The sequence below is a fragment of the Gracilinanus agilis genome, chromosome 2 (genome assembly GCF_016433145.1).
Source record: "Gracilinanus agilis isolate LMUSP501 chromosome 2, AgileGrace, whole genome shotgun sequence".
Lineage (NCBI taxonomy): Eukaryota > Metazoa > Chordata > Mammalia > Didelphimorphia > Didelphidae > Gracilinanus > Gracilinanus agilis.
Window position 1 is genome coordinate 647,914,438 of NC_058131.1, and position 21,796 is coordinate 647,936,233.

Below are 21,796 nucleotides of genomic sequence, written 5' to 3' on the forward strand. Positions count from 1 at the left end.
CTCCCCGCAAAGTGACTCCCCCGAGTGATCCCAAGCAAGCAGAGGCCACCCCAAGGAGCCCCTGGTTATTCTTCCTCGGTCGAGGAAGCCCAGGCTTCTGGAGGGGGGCAGGACCTTCGGCTTCCTCGGGAGGGAGGCCCTCAGGAGGCAGCACAGGAGAGCAACGAATGCCGGCTCCAGAGGGCTCCGGCCCAGCAGGCCCGGGGCTGGCAGCGTCATCCTGACGGCCGTGACAGCAAACGTAGAGCTTTAACTAGTCAGGCGTGTTCTCATGAATATGTCACCAAAAACAGCCCTTTGTCCACTTCTCCGGGAAGTGCTTTGCGTCACGGCCAACACGGACGGGTGAAGCGGGGGACCCCGGCGGCCGATGAGGTCTGGGGACAGCTGCCCCCCAGGAGGGGATTTCTGCCTGTCCTCCTCCTCCTGCCCACAGCCTCCTGGGGAATGTTTTCTAACTAACACGATTGGATTTCAGGATCCACAGAGCCATCAGGCTGACCACCCGCTCCGCTACTCCGCCACGCAGAGGTCATCGAAGTCGGCCTCCCTCACTCTGCAGCGGCCAAGCGAAGCCTCCGAGACACTCAGCCCAGCTTTGCGGCAGGGAGCGCGGCATGACCAGGCCCTGCATCTGGGTCTGCAGACCATCCTGGCCTCCTCCGGGCAGGCCAGATCACCTCGGGCTGGGCTCCCAGCCTCCCTGCCTCAGAGCCTCTCTCCTAACCACACCCGCTTCCAGGATCAAACAAAATCATCTGCTGACAGGAAAAGGCAATCCCTGGGAGCAGCTGGGTGGTTCAGTGGATAGAGCCAGGCCTGAAGATAGGAGGTCCCGCGTTCAGATCTGTGTGTGACCCTGGGCAGGCCCCTTACCCCCTCCTGCCTAGCCCTTACCACTCTAGTATTCACCCTAAGACGGAAGGGAAGAATTAAAAAAAGCAATGTTCATCAAAATGGCTCGGTAAGAGTTAAATAATGAAGAGGCTAATCGCTAGGGCCGACTAAAGACACCACATAAGAAGCAGAAGACCCCAGCAGACTAATGCTCAAAAAACCCCATTACTAGCTTAAGTGGTTCAGCCATTTTTTCGGTTCTGTCTGACTCTTCCTGACCCCATCTGGGTGTTCTTGGCAGAGGTACTGGACTGGTTTTCCATTTCCTTCTCCAGGTTATTTTACTGATGAGGAAACTTGGGGGAACAAGGTAAAGTGACTTGCCCAGAGTCACACGGATAACAAGTGTTTTCCTCGCTCCAGGTCTAGCTACCGGCTACCCTAATTAAGTGAGTTTAGGACTCACTATTAAAACTTGAGGGAAGGGGGCAGCTGGGTAGCTCAGTGGACTGAAAGCCAGGCCTAGAGACGGGAGGTCCTAGGTTCAAATCTGACCTCAGACACTTCCCAACTGTGTGACCCTGGGCAAGTCACTTGACCCCCATTGCCCACCCTTACCACTCTTCCACCTGTGAGCCAATTAAGGGTTAAAAAATTAAAAAAAAAAAAAGTTTAAAAAAAAAAACTTGAGGGAAAAGTGTAACCTGGGAAAAACTAGGAATAGAACATCTCAATAAATCAGGATACATTTCAAAGGGATGCATGTCTTGAGCATAAAATGTAGCACCATAAAAAAATTAGAAAATCCAGGAAGACATTATTTTTTAGATCTACTGACAGATGATGAGTTCATGATGAAGCAAAGGATACAGAGGATTGTAAAAGAGAAAACGGAACATTTTGTTTGTATAAAACTTAATAGCTTTTTGCATAGACAATAACAATGTAGTTAAAATAAGAATGGGAAAGGGGTAACTAGAGAAATATTTGTATCATTTATCTGATAACACTTTTTTAATATTTTATTTTCCCAATTACATGTAATATCAATCTTTTACATATTTTCTGAAATTCTACTATTCAAAACTGTTTGGTTTTTAAAGCCCTTCCTACCCTGACTTCCTCCAACCTTTCCAGTCTTCTTAGACCTTCTCCTCTCCATATAGAATATGTGATTTAATGGCATTAGCCTCCTGGCTATCCCTTAATCACAATACTTTTATCTCTTGATCATGGGAACATTCCCTGGCTCTCCCCAATGCCTGGGATATTCTCCCTCCTGATCTCCACCTCTTAGCTTTCCAGGCTTTTTTTAAGTCTCAATCCTTACCTTCTGCAAAAAGTCTTCCCCAGGACCTCTTAATCTTCCCTCTGAGCCTACCTGAAACTTATCTTCTAAGTGTTTTGTCTAATTTTCCATTTTACCATACCTGGAAGACTCTAAAATAATTTTTCTTACTTTTAAGGTTTTAAGTACATTTACTTCCACTTAATAGTTCTATTTACGTGGACTATATTTATAATTTTATCACTATATTATAATTTTAGGGGAGTCCTGACCTGGGATTTCAATGGTATCAAGAATTCCCAGAGAGTAGAAACACAGAAGAAAAACAACTGCTTGAACACATGGGCTGATGAGGATATTATTGGGGATGCAGACACTAAATGATAACTCTAGTCCAACTATCAATAATATGGAATTAGGTCTTGATCAATAACACATGTAAAACCCAGTGGAACTGTGCATCAGCTATGGGAGTGAGTAGCAGTAGGGAAAGAATATGAATCCTATAACAATGGGAAAATGCTCTAAATTAATTAATTAATTGAAATTTTCAAAAAGAAAGAAAGAAAGAATTCCCAGGGACATAAGACAGCTGGGTGGCTCAGTGGATTGAGAGCCAAGTCTAAAGACAGGAGGTCCAGGTTCAAATCTGCCTTCAGACACTTCCTAGCTGTGTGACCCTGGGCAAGTCACTTAACCCCCATTGCCTAGCCCTTACTGCTCTTCAAGGGCTTTAAAAAAAAAGGAAAGAACGAACTTCCAGAAAGGAAACTCTCTCTACCTATGCAGACCAACAACTAGTCTGCAGCTTTCTTAGTGTCTCAGAGAGTTTCCTGGGGCACAGCGAGTGAGAAATGACGCAGACAGAACGGGTCGGAGCTGGCCTTGGATTGAAGACTTCCTAACTGCTAGACTGGCCCTCCTCCCACTGTGATTTTATTCTTTATAATAATGAAAAGACTCTGCGAACACTCCTCGGTGGAATCACGCCCCATTTGGCCTCGTACATGTCTTCCGCACAGAACCACCCGAGAACGTGGCGGATGGCCCGCGGGGGACGCTCCGCACCTTTGCGCTTGAGAGACATGAGCGATCGGAAGAAGCCCGACGCCGTGCCGGTCCCGCCGGGGAACTTGAGGTCCACCTCCCCCATCAGCTGCGCCAGCTCCGTCCCGGGCAGGTCAATCAGGCGGGTGATGTTGCTGACCACCAGCTCGGTGAACACCTCGGGCTTCTCGTGGCGGAGCTTCTCCACAAAGAAGTCGGGGTTAAAGATGATGGGCTGGCCTCGCAGGGAAGCATCGTTGCAGATGACAAAATTGCAGATGGCATCGCTGAAAAAAGAAAAGGCATTTTCTGTTTCAGTTTGGGGAGGTGCTTTACAGGCACTAAAAGGAAGGAAAAGGCCAGCCCCACGCTCGTCACAGCCCTCCCAGGACAAGGACTCCCTCCGGGCCTCCTGGCGCTCAGGCAGGGCCCCGTGTTTCCGGGCCGAGCGGAAAGAACTCTCGGGGAAGGAGAAGAGAGGGAAGACGGCGAGGGGGGCCTCTGGACCATCAGAAGGAGGTAAGCGCCCACCTGCACGCATACTTTTCATAGGGCAGCAGCATCGCCGGTGTTTAGGGTCCGAGGAACAAGTGAGAAACATTCCGTGTGCAGAATCAAAGCCTGAAGGGGCACGAGATCGCCTTCGAGCACTGCAAAGGCCGTCCCACGTAAGCGGGACTACAGCCGTTCCATTTAGCCCCAGCAGCAACGCTCACAGCCCTGAGCAGAAGTCGCAGAGGCAAATCCCAAAGCCATTAGAATGTGGAATGGACTCTGTCAAGAATTGGAGGCAAGCCTCAAAGGAATGGAGGGAGGCTGGAAGATTGTTTATCAAGGCTGTTCTGGCAAGAAGGAAGGGAACAAGCATTGTGCCAGACACTTCTAAGCGTGTTACACTTATTATCTCATTTGATCTTCACGATTCTTCTAGGTAGCTACTATGACTTTCCCCCTTTTTTACAGATATGGAAACTGAGGCAGAGGCAGAGTGACTTGCCCAGGGTCACACAGTTAGTAAGTATCTGAAGCCGTATTTAAATCCAGGTCCTCTTAACTCTAGGCCCCACCACCAAAGGCAGTGGGGAAAATATCTTTCAGTGTGTATTTTGGAATCCCTTCCAACTCTTAAATTCTATGATTCTTCTCATCTCCAAATCAGGCAAACAACACACAAAGATATGGTACAATTACAGAAAAAGTACTAAAACAGCACTTGTTTTGACCAAATTTGTTCATTTTAAAAACTCCAAACGCAATCTTTATTCCTTACTTATGGTTAGAAAACAGGAGAGGACACAATGATCCTGCCTATGCTCAGATAAGAGTGGACTAGCCTGAAGGCAGATCCTAAGCCTTAGTTTCAGGAAGACTCATGTCTAATAGGGCTGGGAGTCCCTGAAGTCAAGGATGGGCAGAACTGAGGTCCAAGAGAAGCAGGTCAGGAATCCAGAGTCAGCACAAGCCGGGAGGCAGCTCTTGGCTGGGAAGGGTCCCGGAACAGAGTTAAGAAGACCCTTTGTGTAGTCCTGCTTTAAGGGTTCGGCTCCACTCCATGCAGGATTAAAAAGTCGGCACTTTCTCAAATGTGCCTTCTTAGTTCTTAAGGAGTTAGGGAAATTCACAAGAAGATTCAGGGAATGGCCCTTCATCAATCAATGGAACAAGTCACATACAAGCTCTGCAAACCCTTCATTGGTTAAGTTCTTCCAGATTAGTATCTCATACGACTACCTCTATGACACCCCAATACTAGTCGTTCAGGTCAAACCCTTAGGTGTGAGGAGCATGCTCCTACTTCCTCTTCCAGTAGGTAGTCTGTATTGGAATGCCCTTACCAGCCAGTAAGACCAGGGACTCTGCCCAGGAGACTGCTCTAGGGCCAACAGTCAAATCCATCCCACCACCTATTTTTATATGGTCTGAGAGCTAATAAGGATTTTTCCACATTTTTAAATAAAGTTTTGTTGTAAAAAACATGATACAAAAATTGGTCTTTTAAGGACAGATTTGTTCCTTGGGCCAGTTTACTGACCCCTGTCCTAGAAAACTAAAAACTTTCATTTCCTGAATTCTGATTCTGAGAAGCCCGGATAAAAGGAATAAGACTGTTGGGCCCTCAGGTGACCCACTATATTGGTCCAGGCTAGCTTCAAACATCCTTCATTTTAGTCCTTGGCCATCTCCTCATCAGCAGCTTTGCCCCAATTCAAATGCCCTTCCCTCTTAATTAAAAAATCAAACTAAATCATCTCATACCGAGTCAGCTTTACTACAAGGTCTACTCAGAAGAAATGAATCAACAGTTTAAAAATGATTATAGATTAAATGGAAGCTCTAAAGGAAAAAACTGAAAATTAAATGTGAACTCTAGAGGAAACAACTGGAAGAAAAATAAAGTTCCATAGATTAAATGTGAAGACTTATCCAAGTAACATTCCTTGAAAATTAGAATGTACCAAAAAGAAATCAATACCTTCCTGAGACAATAAGAAATACCAGAACAAAATGAAAAGAGAGAAAGAAAAAAAAAGAAAATATTTCTTATCAAAAATGACTTAACTAGAAAATAGGTCAAAGTAAGATAGCTAAGATTCATCCAAATAACTAAAACCAAAGCCAAAAAAGAACTAAATCTTTAATCCTTTAATTCTAAGAAAGCCTGGATATTATAAGAAATCATGAATGAAAACTGCCTACATCTTTTATAACCAGAGAACAACAACAACAACAAAAAGAAATAAACCCCAAAATGAAAACTCCCAGGAAAGTAGAACAAAAAAAAAACTCCAAAATGAAAACTTCTGGATTAAAGAAAATCTACTACAAGCAGGAAGAAAGAAAATGTTCAAGTATCTACAGTCAGAATTATACAACATTTGGCAATTCTCACTATAAAGAAAAGGGGAATATAATATTCTAAAAGGGAAAATATAAAGGCTTATATCCAAGAATAATATATTCAGCAAAACTGAGTATAGTCCTAAAGAGGGAAAACATGGATCTTTAATGAAATAGAGGCCTTCTAAGGATTCCTGATGAAAAAACCAGGACTGAGTATAGTAACTGAAATGTAAACATAGAAGACAAGAAAAAAACTAGAAAAATAAATGCATTTGAGCACCTGAAAGGGAATTTATAATGATTAAGTGTAGGAGAAGAAACAAATGTCCTCTCAGAATCCAAATGTCAAGGAGTTAAAAGAAGGAAATAAAAACAGTCTGAGTGTGGTTTTGTTATGATCTTAAGAGAAAAAAAAAAGAGAAAAACTGAAATACACTAGAGAAGAAAGGGAAAGGAAAGGGATAGAACCAACTATCTTCTAGAACCAGGGTGAGAAGAGGATGTAAACATGGAGGAAGGTGTGGGGAAGCAGGAATCACATAAAACTCACATCTGAGACAAAGGAGGGTTGAACACACAATTCTGTCATATAAAATGACATTAATTCTACAAGGAAACAAGCAGGAATAAGGAATGGAGAGAGCAGGAGAATAAGGGGATTCATCAAGGGATTAATTATAAGCAAAACAAACCCCAACTTTGAAGGTAGATGATAAAGAGGATTAAAAAGAAAGAAAGGCCCAGGCTTGGTACACACCTCTAAGTCCTGCTACAAGGCGGCTGAGCCTTGGAGGAGAAGCTCAGGGAAGTTGTCGAAGGCCCTGGCAGGATAGGAGCAGCTTCTCTTCCCATTAGTATGTAAACATTTGATCATTATTCATTTCTTTCCAGTAGCTCAAATGTATTTACTTTTCTAGTTTTTTCTTTGATTTCCATTTCTATAACTTCATACTGATTAATAATGGAATCAGACCCACCAGTGGCAGCATTTTCAGCCGAGGGGGCAGAGGATGACTCCGTCTCAAAAAAATTTTGAAAAAAGAGGAAAGGCAAAAAAGTCCCTGCCCTGGAGGAGCTCATATAATCAGGGAAATGACCTGCAAATAACTATGTATATTTAGAGTGTATATTTAGATCTGACCTATTCAGTAAGTCCCAGTGCCCGCCTATTGCTTTCAGGATCAAATCTAAACTCCCCTATCTGGCATGGGGAAGCCCTTTAAGAGCCTCGTCCCAGACTCCCTGTTCTGGTCTAACTGCACCTTCTCCCCCTCGTCCTCTCCAGGGTCTGGCCTTTTGGCTGTGCCTCACGGGGCACTGCCTTCGCCCCCCCCCCCCCAGCATACTCCTTGCTTCTGCCCTTGGAACCCCTCATTTCCTTCAAGATTTAGCTCAAGCACCGCCATAAACCTCTCCTGATCTTCGAGCTTCTACAAAGACTTTGTGAAACTTCCTCTCCCCCTGAGCATAAGCGTGATGAACACTGTTCCTTTCTGTCTGTGAAGCCGGGCCCAGCCTGCCACATGTAGGCCGAGTGAGGAACCAGGAGATCCAGTGACCAGGATGCAGCCAAGGAAGGCTGAAAACTTCCATGGGGCCAGCTTGGGCAGAGCTTTAATGGCGGAGCTTTAGGAGAGCCTAAAGAAAACAGGGAGCCGCTGGATTGTACCGTGTCCCACCTGGGCCTTCCTAATCGCCTCAGCAATTAATGGACTAAGCGGGGAAAGGCAGCAGGGAGGCCCACTAGGAGGCGCTGGCGACGGGAGCAGAGAGAAGGGGCAGAGGAAGAGTGAGGAGCCAAGTGCATCTGCCGCGTGGGGAGCTCGCGGGACGGCCAGGATGGTCTCCCTCAACAGAAAGAGGCCGGTGTGAAATAGGAAAAAGTAATGAGATCCATTGGGGACATTTGGGGTTTGGGACACTCACAGGCCAGCAGGTGTGGCACGTCCAACAGACAGCTCAAAGAGGGAGGCCACAACTGCAAATCTGGGACCCCTCTGCAGAGCGAGGGCTGGATCCATGGGAGTTAATGGTGCCAGGGAGAGGTCCAAGCCGAGGCCTTTGTGGACACACAGCTAACGGGAGAGAGGCGGAGGCCGAGAAGCAGCCATCGGACCAGCAGGACAGCCAAGGGAAACCATGGAGGAGCTGCGTGGAGAAAAGAGGAGAGGCCCCGGAGAAGAAGGCCACCAGCAGGGCCGCACGCTGCAGGGGAAAGGGAACTCTGGAGAGATGGGCCTCCAAAGGAAGGGCTCTTGGGAGTTTGGTATTGAAAGGGAGGATGACAACAGGATGAGGTGGTGAGGAGGCGGCGGAGAAGGAACCCGTAGCCAGGGAGAGCCTGAAGATGAGAGAGAGAGGATAGCCGGGATGGACTCGAGGGACCACGCAGGGGGAGGTCTTGTCGAGAAAGGCCACGAGTGAAGGAGATAACCAGAAGCCAAGGGGTTTTGAGATCCAGACAAGGGGAGGAGAGGGAGCTCGCAGAAATCATCTTTATTTTCTCAGTAAAGTAAGAGGTGAAGGCCTAAAGTATGAGCAGGTGGGGCAGGCAGGGAGGTGGTCTGGGAGGCCGAAGAGGCTGTAGCAAGTAGAATAGAGGGAGAATCAATTAGGAAGCAGTAAAAACTGCCTTGCTGCAGTGACAATTCACTTAAGATTAGGTAGCATAAATTTAATGCAGAATCATTTATAGCAACATCCTTGTGGTAGCAAAGTGGAAATAAAGTGGATCCTCATCACCTGGGGAATGGCCAAACACAACCCAGTCTATGAAAGCAATGGAGTATTGCTGCTGCATTTAAAAATAAAGAATATAAATCCCTGAGAGAAGGTTGGAAAGCCAATGGGTGCTGCGTGCAGAGCCAAGAAAACAGTCTACACCCTGCTCACAAAATGTCAAGGAGAGCCACTCTGAAAGAGAAGAGCCTCCATCCATAAGAAGCCTGGGGCAAAGAGGGTTTCCTCCACTCAGTGGAAAAATGGGGGGCTTTGGGTAAGAAATGAAGCCTTCCTTCATCATCAAACCTAATCAGTGTTTTGGCTTCTTTTGTCTGTTACAAAGGAGACAGGCGGTGTACGGAGGGGGACTGTAGGGAGGAAGGATTAGAAAGTGGCTAAAAAAAGTCAACAAAATATTTTTTAAATAACACTTGAACCCAAGAGACATTCATAATGCAAACTGAATCAAATATAAATGCATATTCTTTCCTTGTCCTTTATAGTCAAAGATGTGATTTTTCTTATATAAAAATAAGGATCTTCTAACTCTATGATCATATAGAACTGCATAAACAAAATAAAAAGCAGCCTAGAGTCACTTTCCGTGCTAAGATGCGGATGGGGCCATTTTGTCCATCGCAGTTACACATATACTTTTCTCCAGTGACCTAGAATTTGACAATTGACATATTTTCTTTTTAATTGCTGCTATTTATAGTCAAGAAACAAGATCTAAATGTTATCCACTTCCAGAGCAAGAACTGTTGTAGTCAGAATGCAGATGAAAGCATACCATTTTTCATTTGTTTATTTGGGTATATGTTTGGGGTTTTGGCTTTACAAGATTACTCACTTACAAAAATGAACTATGTAGAAATATGTTTTGCATAATAATACATGTATAACCCAGACTGAATCACCTGTCAGCACTGGGAGGAGGAAGAGACGGAAAGGAGGGAGATAAGTTCAATCACATAACTTAGGAAAACTTGTGTGGAATTTTATTACATGTAATCAGTCAAAAAAAATTTTAATAGTATAAAAAAATTCTATTAAGAACCATTGGGCATCAACAATAAAAAAGAAATTACTGCTCCATTCACATCTGCTTCAAGTTCTACATAAAACTGAACCTGATTTAAAACAGATTTGTTCTAATGAACTTCTATGAATGCCATCCATCATATATTCCTAAAGCTACTATAATATACATGAAACCAGACCTAAGAGCTATCTCTCCAATGATAAACACTGAGAGCATGAATCTGTCAATGTTTTCCAGTTAGCATCAGTCTGCCCTCCTAAGAAGAGAATTTAAGCCACCAATGGCAAATGGTCATTTCTAGTAACACAAAGATCACTATTAGAGCTGCCTTGTGCCTCAGCAGAAACCAACCTGAAGCATAGAGAGAATTTTAAGTTATCATTTAATAGTTATAGACCAAGGGGCAGTGAAGTGACTCAGTGAATTGAGAGTTAAGCCTGGGGATAGGAACTCCTGGGTTCTAATTTGTGGGACCCTGGGCAAGTCTCTTAACTCCAGTTGCCTAGCCTTTACCACTCTTCTGACTTGAAACCAATATTTAGTACCCGTTCTAAGAAAGAAGGTAAGGGTTTTTTTTAAATAGCTGTAGACAGAACCCAAACAAAGATAAAGGAAACACAGGAAAAAATATGTGGGGTTCCACATAGCCAAAATATGTCTTTATTCCCCTTTTCTCTTCCTATCCATGTTAACTTTCAATTTCTTCTTTCTTTCCCTTCTTCCCTTTTCCTATTTTCCAGAACCCTCCAAAGAGGCATTAGCCAGAGGAAGCCTAGGCACCATCACCTGCTCTCCACAGGGAGCACCCACAAAAGGAAGAAGGAAATGGGTACCGAAGGTGGAAGAGTGAGGCTAAGTTTCTTTTGAATCTGCACTATATCCTGAAGACCCACTGATTTCTTCCCAAAGTAAAAAAAAGATGATATTAAAAAGTTAAATTATGGAAAATATTTAGGCATCCAGAAACGTTTTTCACCAAAAAAAAATTTACTAACTGCTAATTTAGACTCTAAAGAAAGTTTAAAATAATTACATTTAGCCAAAAACTACCTTTTTATTCTAAAAGAAATGAAAAGCTTGCATTTTAAAGAAGGAATATAAATTTCTTACATGAGTGATGAAAGCTTCTGGCGAGGCATCGGTGAAGCAGAGCCGGGAGAAGAACTTGCTCCTTGTTTACAGCGACAAAGAAACCCTCCTCTCCCTACCCCAGCACAGCCTGCACAAATTCCAAGCATGCTAAAGGACACAAGAGCATATTATAAAACCTGAAAGGCAGCGCTTGTTGGGACACTGGGCATTGGTCTGCATGTAGGAACAAAACAGAAATGAAAAGCTGGATGAATTAACTCCATTTGCCAATGATCCACGTAATTGGAGATGAATGAAAACCATTACTACTGATAAAAATGTCTCCAAATTAGAAAGCACAGCTATCGACAAAACGTAAGAGCAAACTGACAAGGAGCTCGGCCTAAAGCTTAGATCGCTGTGTGACTACTACAATTTGATGGGAATATAATTGAAATTTAAACACCTGTCATTAAATACCTAGAGACACTAATTAAACCTAAGAAACCGGATGAGATACTGACTAGCTGTGTGACCTTAGGCAAGTCACTACACCCTGTCTGCCTCAATTTCTTTGTAAAATAAGCCAGAGAAGGAAATGTCAAGCCACTCCAACGTCTTTGTCAAGAAAACCTCAAATGGGCTCACATAGAGTCCGATGAGATTGCCTGCCAGATAAGCAAAGGAGAATGAAGGAGTACTAGGCAGGCAGGGAATGGGTCACCAAAACAGAAAGGCAACAGCATGCAGGAGGAGAACAGCAGGGAGAGCAGAAAGAATAGCCCTGGAGAAGAGGCCGCTAGATGGGAACTCTGAGGAGGAAATTTCACTTATGTTGCAAGGGGGCAGGACGGGAAGGCCAGGACAAGGAGGGGAGAAAAGCAAGCAGCTTTTTCTAGGAGTTTGGCTCGGAAAGAGGAAAACCAAAGGACTGGAGAGACACATCTTTGTCTTGGCTCTCCTCCTACCAGTCTGATGGCTCCTTGTAGTCATCTCCAATGGACTATGATCTCTCCTAATCCTTAAACAGAAGCATCCACCAAGGCTACCTCCAGGACCTCAATCTCTACCTTCTTTCCCAAAGTGAGCTAGCTAGCACCAATGTCTTGCACACAGAATGCACTTAATAACTATTTGTTGGCCTACATTAAGCTATGCCCACCTTTTGAAAAATGCTTAATTCAATTTAATTTTATTTTTAAGTCCACATTCTCTCTGCCCAGCTTTCTCCTCCCCATTGAGAAAGCAAGAAAAACAGTACAAACGTACTATCAAGCAAAACAAAGTCTCACCTGGGCTATATCTAAATATACTCCACACACAGACACACAGATCTAGAGATTTTCTACATATGTGCAGACAGACAGACGGATGGAGGCTTCAATACACCCTCTGGACCCATGACTTTACCATCTAGAGGTTGACAGCACGGCCATCAAGAGTCCTCTGAATTGTGGTTGGTCTTCGTCCCTAAGCGTTCCGAGTTGTATGTTTATAAGATTGTTGGTAATGTATAAATTGTTCTGCTCACCTAGCTTTGTTCCTAAGTTCATAGGAGTCTTCCTTCCCAGGGTTCTCAGAACTATCTCAGGCCCTTCATCATTCTCACAGCATAACACAATTCCATCCTATTTGTAGACCATTCTCCAACTGACAGGCACACTCTAACCTTCCTCAGCTTCTAATTTTTTATTATCACAAAAAAAGCTTCTTTAATATTTTTGTACACAGGGAGCCTTTTCCTCTTTCTCTGATCTCTCTGAGCTATAGACCTAGTAGTAGCACCAGTACAACCAGTTTAATTTCTTTGGGGGTATAATTCCAAATTTCTTTCTAGAATGGCTGATGTCCATCCATTTTTATTCACTTGCCTCCCTTCCCTCCTCAATATAGGAGACATCATTACTAAGTACTATATTTGTTTACATGAGTCCATCTCTTGCATTGCTTACTGACCAAGCCTGTTTTTTATGTCTTTTCTATATTTGTCTATGTTGTTTACTTTTAATTAAAAGGCCTTCGAGAAAAAAGACTACTTTACACTCACAGAATCAAAAATTTTAAAGTCAAAAGGACTTCAATGATCATCTAATTTAATACATTCCTGAAAAAAATCCTCTCTACAACAAATACAATAAGTAAATCCAACCTTTACTTGAAGACTTCCAGTAGTGAGGAACCCATTTACTACCTCCCAAAGCAGCCTATTTCACCCTTGCATAGGTGTTTTTATTTTTTTAAGATGTTTTATTTTCCCAATACATTTAATAATAATTTTCCACATGTTTCCTGAAGTTATACGATCCCAATAGTCTCCTCTTCATTCCCTCCCCTATCCTGGACATAGTAACCAATTTGATGTGGATTATACATGTATTATCATGCAAAACATATTTCCATGTTATTCACTATTGTCAGAGAACTATCATATAAAGCCAAACCCCACCCCCAAATAAAAACACAAATAAACTAATGTAGAAAATAGTATACTTTGATCTGCATCTGACTCCAATAGTTCTTTCTCTGGAAATGGATAGCATTCTTTGTCATCAGTCCTTCAGAACTGTCCTGGATCATTGCATTGCTGAAAGTGGTTAAGTCTTTCACAGTTGATCATTCCACAATAATGCTGTCACTATGTACAATGGTCTCCTGGTTCTGCTTATTTTATTCTGCATCAGTCCATGTTGGTCTTTCCAGCTTTTTCTGAAATCATCCTGCCCATCATTCCTTATAGCACAATAGTATTCCATCACCATCATATACCACAATTTGTTCGGCTATTCCCCAACTGATGAGCATCCCCTCAATTTCAAATTCTTTGCCACCACAAAAAGAGCAGCTATAAATATTTTGCACAAGTATCTCTTTGGGATACAGACCTAGTAGTGGTATTACTGGATCAAAGGATATGCACAGTTTTATTGCCCTTTGGGCATAATTCCAAATTTCCCTCCAGAATGGTTGGATCAGTTCACAACTCCACCAACAATGAATTAGAATCCCAATTTTGCACACCCCCTCCAACATTTATCACTTTCCTCTACTGTCATATTGTCCAATCTGATAAGTGTGTGTTTTTATTTTTATTTTGTAAGTTTTTGCTTTTTGATTGCAAAAATTTCCTCTTGTATTCATTTCTCAGACTCCAACACAGCACCATCTCATATAACAAATAATATTTTTAAAAACAAAAAAGAGGGAAAAAAGTCTGCAAAAACTTTAAAATAAATGCAATGTACCACATTTCAGAATCTTCCACTCCTTTTACAAAGGGTAACAGTGGGAGTATCTTCTCATAGTTCTTCTTTAAAGATATGCTTTATTTTTAAATTATTCTTTGGGGGGGGGGTTCACTGTGCATCAATCAATCTAGATCTTTTTTTATACTTCTCAGTATGAATCATATTTGTCGCTTCTTACAACACAAAAATATTTAATTACATTCATATACCACAATTTGCTTAACCATTTCCCAATAACCAATAGGTATTTACTCTGTTTCCAATTCTTTACTATCATAAAAAGTGCTCCTATAAGCACTTTATTCTGTAAGAGTACTTTTTTCTTATCTATGCCCTCTCAGGGATCTAATAAATGGAATCTCTGAGTCAAAAAAGATAGTCATTTTAGTCATCACATTTACATAATTCCAAAATGCTATACTAATTCACAGTTTTACCAGCAAAGTATATGCCAACAAAAAAGTCATTATTCCCACAATTTCTCCAGTACTGATTATTCCCATCTTTTGTCTTTTCCAGTTTTCAGGGAGTGAAGTGAAACTCGGGATTGTTTTGATCAGAATTTTCTCTTACTATTAGTGATTTGGAGCATTCTTTCATGGTTTTTAATAGTTTGTGATTCTTTTGAAAACTGTTCATATCCTTTAACCACTTATCTACTGAGAAATGGCTTTTAGTCAGATAGAGATAGAAATATAGCACTTGGCACAGTCTGACACAAAGTAGGTACTTAATAAATGATTACTGACTGACATATATATATATATATATATATATATATATATATATATACTGTTCATTGTTTATATAGCTTATATGGCAGACTCTTATCAGAAAAATATGATACAAAGTTTTTTCCCAACCACTTCCATTCTTACTCTAAGTGCATTAATTTTGTTTGTGCAAAGGCTTTTCAGTTTCATGTAATCAAATTTAGCTATTTTATCTTTTCTCATTGCTTATCTCCCTTGTTTGGTTAAAATTGGATCTCCTACCCACAGCTGAGAAAAGCATATGATTACTTTTCTTCTAATTTTTAAACTACCCCTAAAAAATGAAAAAAAATTACAGACCCCAGAATAAAAATTCCTGATTTACTACTTCTTCATTTTACTAGGAAGAATGATAAAGACTATAAAGGTTAAAATGATTTGTCCAGAATCATAGCTAGTTTATGGCAGAGGTGAGACCAGACATTGGACCCAGTTATCTTGATTCAAAGCAACCCTCTTATTGATCTTGAGATGAAGGCACTAAAGATATGGGTACAACTATATGGTAGAAAAAAAACATTTTATTGAAGAATCAGGAAATCTGGGTTAAAATCTGAACCTTTTTTATTGACTGAATGGCTTTGGGCAAGCAATTTTAGGATTCAGTTTCCTCATCTATAAAACAATAGGGCTAGATTAGGTGATCCATTCTAAGGCTTCTTCCACCTCTAATATGGAGAGTGGGTTATTATAGCTGGAGGTAAAGAGGTTTGGAATTATTCAGAATAATTTTTGAAGACATGAATGAATTAAATGTAGAAAAGAACAGAAGAACTAAACTTCAGAGAGAAACCTATAATCAAAGGTCAGGAAGAAGAGTCAGAGGAGACAGGAAAAGAATCAAGATTATGAATCACAGAAATGAAGGGAAGTAGTTTAAAAGAATATGTGGCCAGCAACGATGAGGAATGTATGTTCAATTCAGTAAACACTTATAAAGCATCTACTCAAAGAGTACCTAAAAAAGGCAAAGAAAAATGAGGACTGGATTTGGAAATAAAGTGTTTTCTCTCCTACAAAATTCCAACAAAAACCTAGGATACAAAGTAGTCCTCAGGCCCAGCTGTTTTTGTTTACTAATTCAGTCCCTTGGGCAGGAGCATGTGACTGACTGCCTTTGGGAGCAGATATGTGTATCTTATCCTGGGCTTCCACAAGAGCCCCTGAAGGCCTAAGGAAGGGTCTGAGGTCCAGGCCAGGGAAGGCAGTCTCATGGGAACAGAGAGAAAGATGGCAAGGTTCTTGCCCTTGAGGAACGTACAGTCTAGCCAAGGAAGGGATCACGCGCGCGCGCGCGCGTGTGTGTGTGTGTGTGTGTGTGTGTGTGCGTGTGCGCTCGCGCGTGCACTAACATGCATGCACAAAACTGATACAAGAAAATGGTGGCGGAGGGTAAAATGGTGGAGTTTATGTAGATTAGGAAGTTTCATATTGAAAATAGAAAGGGGTAGTAAGATGAGGAATCAGGGCATTCCAAGCTCACAGGGCAACCAATCCCAAGATTGTCACCAAGACAGGAGATGGTGTATCATATTTGAAGAACAGTACAAAGGCCAAGTAGGATGGACCAGAGATGTGCATAATAAGGCTAAAAAGTAGCTTGAAGCTAAGTGGCAAAAGCCTTAAACCACCAAGCAGAGAAGTTTGTATTTGATGCTAGAAATAATAGGGCCTGGAATTTACTGAGTTGAGGATTGACATGGACAGACCCAACTGTAGGAAAAACACCGTGGCAACTATGAGATGGACAGAGTGGGGAAAGACCTGAAGGAAGGAGACCAATCAAGAAGCTATTACAGAGCCAGCTAGATTGAGAACCAGGCCTGGAGTCAAGGACCTAGGTTCAAATGTGACTTCCGACACTTCCTAGCTAGGTGATCCTGGGCAAGTCATTTAACCTCTGTTTACCTAATCCACTGAAGAAGGAAACTGCAAACCATTCTAGTATCTTTGCCAAGAAAACCCATATGGGGTCCAAAGAATTGGACATGACTGAACAACAGCAACAATAAAATATATACAAGACAGGAAAAGGCACTTTAACCCAAATAGCATTATTTTTCCAAACTCTAGATATCTGCCTATCATGTGGCATTAGCAATTTTTAACTGAATTTTGCTGTTGTACCTATTTAAGGGTCCTAGAAAGACTTAGATTGAAGCATTTACCCAACAGCAACCACAAAAGTAATAGCTGGATGGACCTGGGAATGGGATATTCAGGGAGTGTTCTGTGCACCGTGGCGCCCCTTAGCTGCCCAGGGGGGACCAGCACCTCTGGGGGAAGGGCCAGTGTTCTGTGTACCATGGCGCCCCCTAGCTGCCCAGGGGGAGAGGCTGCTGAGCCCTTTTCTGGGAGGCTCATCCTCCTTTGGTGTCTACATTTCACCCAATTCTCACCTGTGGCTCCAAAAAAGAAAAAAAGATAAACAAGTACTTGAATGATGCTAGTTTACCTAATTCTAACGCTAATCTTTGTGGCTTAGCAGAGTTTAAATAAAACTTCTGTAAGAACTATTAAAGACGCTTATTGCCCCCAGTGACGTCCCCACCCTGGAAATAGAAAGTTTTTCTATAAGGCTGTTAATAAACCAAACTTGCCTGCATGCGCCACTAGCCTGTGCCAGAATCTAAAATTGCTGGCTGAGTCACTCACTCCAACATAAATACCTCCTAGATGCATCTCATAAAGAGGTAAAACAATTTCCCTGGTTCCTCGGTGGCAGCCAGGGAAGATTTATCGGCAGGAGAAGCGAACGAGGGAACGAAGCGTGGGTAGTTGCAGCGATCTTCCTATCTTGCCAGCCAGGAGGGCCGCTTTCTGGGCTCCCACAGACGCCGGCTCTATTCCAGCCTCCCCAACAAGCAGCTCTGGGTCACTAGCCCCACCTGGTGGCCAGGCCGAGGAGCAAGCCGGCCACTGCGGAGCTCTTCTTTCTCAGGAGGAGCACGCTGAGATATTTCCCGCTTTTTCTATCCACAGAATCTCAGATTTGGAAAAGATCGCAGAGGGTCTAGTGCAGCCTGTACCCAAAGGAATCCCCTCTCCGCCATCTCTGCGGAATGTTCACCTCCACGTCCTAAAGCCCCAGGCAGTGTGATGGGGGGGCCTTTGAGAGACCGCCTGCCATGCACCGCCCCCCAGGGGAGAGCGGGAGGGCGCGGCCAGAGCACTGCTGCTCCATTGGGCTGCTGGGCAGAGGGGCGGGGAGCGGCTCCGCCCCAGGCCCTCTGCCTTTCTAGTGGGTGAGGGCGCAGGTGCAAAAGGGAGGTCTCATAGGGTCGTCATCATGGGCCTAAGACACCCACTACCTCGCCCATAATATGAGTAGAATGAGTTAAGAAGCCTTCCTTTCTATTGAACCCAAATTTACCTCACCCCAATTGCCATCGATTGCTCCTACTTCTCTTCTCTGGGGCAGGAAAAATAAATCTGATTCCTCTGCAGGAAAGTCCTTAAAATACCCTGAGAGTGTTCAGTGAAGCCACAGTGGAATGTGGCCTACTCCACATCACTCTGTCCTAGGCAGACCACGCCAAAGTATCATGTAAGTTCTGAACACATCCTAGGAATGACATTTATGAAGGCTGCCCCCAAAAAGAGCAACTAGGATGGAAAGCCCTTGTCACATCATAGGAGGCCCGATTGAGTGGACTAGAGCCTTCTGGCCCGGAGAAGACAAGAGGTTTGGGAAACAATCCGAAGGACCATCACATGGAAGACAGAAACTTACTCTACTTGGTCCTGGAAAATACAACTAGAAACAATGAACATAAGTTGCAGGGAGACAAACTTAGACTTAATATAAAAAAATTTTCCTAATAGAAGCTAACCAAAAGAAGAACAATTTATTCTGTTAAAAAAGGAAATCTGGTAAGTTTGGCATGACCAGTTATTCTTAATGAAACCATTCAGTCTAGTAGCAAACATTTAATCAATGCTTCCTTTTCTAAATCTAAAGCTTACAACCATTTGGAATTTTACAAGGTATAGATATACATTCGATATATACAGGTAGAAAGGAGATAAAATTATCTCTGTTGTGATATGATGATTTGCTTGGACAGTCCTAGGGAATCAGCCAGAATACTAATTGAGACAAGTTTCAACAAAGCTGTAGGCCACTGACATTTATTCTTAATACTGTGTAATTTGATTTCTAAAAAGGCTCTGTGATTTTGGAGTTTTCAAGGCTTTTTCCTCATTCCTTTGTCCTAACAAGTGTAGTGTGATAATAAGATTAAGTCTACCCTGCCCCTCTTTAGATTTAATCACAAAAGGTGAAAACATCACCACTTAACTCACAAGTTGGGAAGTCTATAACCCACATGTGCTAGAATGAGTGACAAATCAGAATTTACTGACTGCCTCCTGGGCAGTCCTAAGAAAAGTTTCTATTGTGATTAGACACATAAACTAAGAGGAAGGCACAGGAAGTGATGCAAAAGAGACCCCTTTAAAAAGAGAGTTCAGTGAACTGAGGGCTCTCCTCTGATTCATGACCGGGACTTGAAGGAGCTCTGGAACTTGGTGAGATTGTTCTTAAATCTTTCCTTTGGAATTCCACGTGGTGAGTGCAAAGACTGAATCTTCCTGAACTTCTCTTAAGGAACTTCCCTTTCAAAAGAGACTCTGTGACTGAAGCTTTTGCTTCATACGCCTCCAGGGCCTTCAGGCCTCAGCTCAAGGCTTGTCCTTTTTCCAATTGAGGACTAGTTAGATCTATTTGGGTTAATCCAGGGACCTAAACTAATTATTTAGTTTGTCAAGTTAATTATCTTGTCTTACCCTCTCTCTAAATTTCTTAATTTCTCTCTCTCTTCTCATTTGTAAATAAACTTCCATAAAAGTCATTTTGACTTGAGGTTATTCTTTAATTGGAAATTGATAATTATTCAGTTCCCTGGCGACCAAACATTTTAATATTCAACCTATCCAAAACCCCTTTTTACTCCTTACACTAGGAATACCCTCACACCTCCTGCCCCCAAGCAGCTTCTAAAATTGGGATAATTAAGATTAAGAATATAAGCTCCAGGAGAGGAAACATATAAGAAAAACAACTGCTTGAACACATGGGTTGAGGTGGACATGATTGGGGATGTAGACTCGAAACTACCACACCAATGCAACTATCAACAATTTGAAAATAGGTCTTCATCAATGACACACGTTAAAACCAGTGGAAATGTGCATCGGCCATAGGTGGGGGGAGAGCGGGGAGGTGAAGAGTAAAGTAGGAGCAGGAATCATATAACCATGTTAAAAATGAATATTAATAAATGTTTAAAATTAAAAAAAAAAAAGAATATAAGCTCCAGGGGTAGCTGGGTAACTCAATGGATTGAGAGCCTGGCCTAGAGACTGGAGGTCCTAGGTTCAAATCCAGCCTGAGACACTTCCCAGCTGTGTGACCCTGGGCAAGTCACTTGACCCCCTTTGCCCACCCTTACCACTCTTCCACCTATGAGCCAATACAGAGAAGGGTTAAAAAAAAAAAAGAATATAAGCTCCATCCTGTCTAGAAAACAAAAAACTAGTTAAGGCCAAGTATGACTAGGGACATTGTCTTTTCTTCATTAAAATGAATACATGCAGTCTAGGCTTCTGGGTTAAGGTAGGGGCAGAGTAAAAAGCAGCTGCTTAACCTCTCCTAACCCACACATATAGGACTCCTCAAGAGGACATATAAACAAATCCGGACGAACAAAGGGACCCCACAACAGGGTGTAGCATTGGAAGGTACGTGGGATCGAGGCATTTCCATGGTATATGGGGGTTAAATCGCTCTCACTAAAACTAGAGCTGAGCAACCCTCTTCCCCCCACACCACCTACAGGGCCAAAGACAGCACACAAAAGTTAGACCAAGTCTGGGGCATCCATTAAGACCTTGGAAGCTACCTGGGATCACCAGGGCCTGCTCCTGAGAGCAGCAAGACTTAAGACGCCAAGAGGCGGGACTTCCAGTTAAGATGGCGGCAGAGTAAAGAGCAGCTGCTCGATCTCTCCTGACCGAAGCATACAGGACTCCTCAAGGGGAAAATAAAAACGAGTCCAGAAGAACGAAGGAACCCCACAACAGGGCGAAGCATTGAAGGTAAGCAGAATCGGGGCATTTCCACGCTATAAAGGGGTGAAACAGCTCTCACTAAAACGCGAGAGGAAGAAGCCCCTCCCCCACCCACCACACTGAACACCTCGCACAACGCCAATGCACAAGTGTGAAAACAGGACTGGGGCAACCAGATAATCACTGGCAGCCCCAGGGCTTGTACCTGTGTGCTGCAAGACGAGGGACCCCAGGTGGCTGGGGGCGAGCAAGGACTTTCCCCAAGCATCCATGTGGGTGAAGGCACCACCTCGGGCCTGGACAAAGGCCCCTAAAACACGGCCTCTCCCAAGCACTGAAGGCATCGCCTCAGGTGCGAATAAAGATCTCCAGCCCACGGATTTTCACTACTTTCTGAAGGGGTGAAGGCAGTGCCCTAAGAGCATCTGCCCAGGCAAAGGCAGTGCCCTAGGCTTGAATAACTATCTCCAGCCCAGGCTTGGACCTCCAGTGAGGACCCCGAGCAGACCGAGCTCGGCAGTGGAAGCAGCCCCAAAGACTCCTGAAGGAACCTCAGGCAGAGGGGCAGACCGGAATCTACCAGGAGGCCTGACCCCAAGGACAAGGAGACCGGAGCCCCCGGGAGCTTGCAAGGCACAGGCAGACCCTGAGTGCAAAGACAAAGCTGAAAAGGGGCAGGGCTAACAATGGCCAGCAATAAGGAAGCCCAGAAGAAAAAGACTATCAAGAGAAACTCTGGAACACTGGACAACTTCTACACAGAGAAAATCCAGACAACGGAGAAGGGAAAACAAAAATCCAAACCTCCACCAAAAAATGAAAGCTGGTCACAAGCTATGGAAGAGTTTAAAAATTA

At 43.2% G+C, this 21,796-nt stretch overlaps 1 protein-coding gene across 1 annotated transcript in view; it reads right to left on the minus strand.

Moving 5' to 3' along the window:
- ARHGAP19 (Rho GTPase activating protein 19) overlaps positions 1-21,796 on the minus strand; it is an 80,387-nt gene that overhangs the window by 29,753 nt on the left and 28,838 nt on the right. Inside the window, exon 2 of the mRNA XM_044665733.1 lies at positions 3,194-3,459. Coding sequence (XP_044521668.1) covers positions 3,194-3,459 — 266 coding nt within the window. The remainder of the gene's footprint in view (positions 1-3,193; positions 3,460-21,796) is intronic.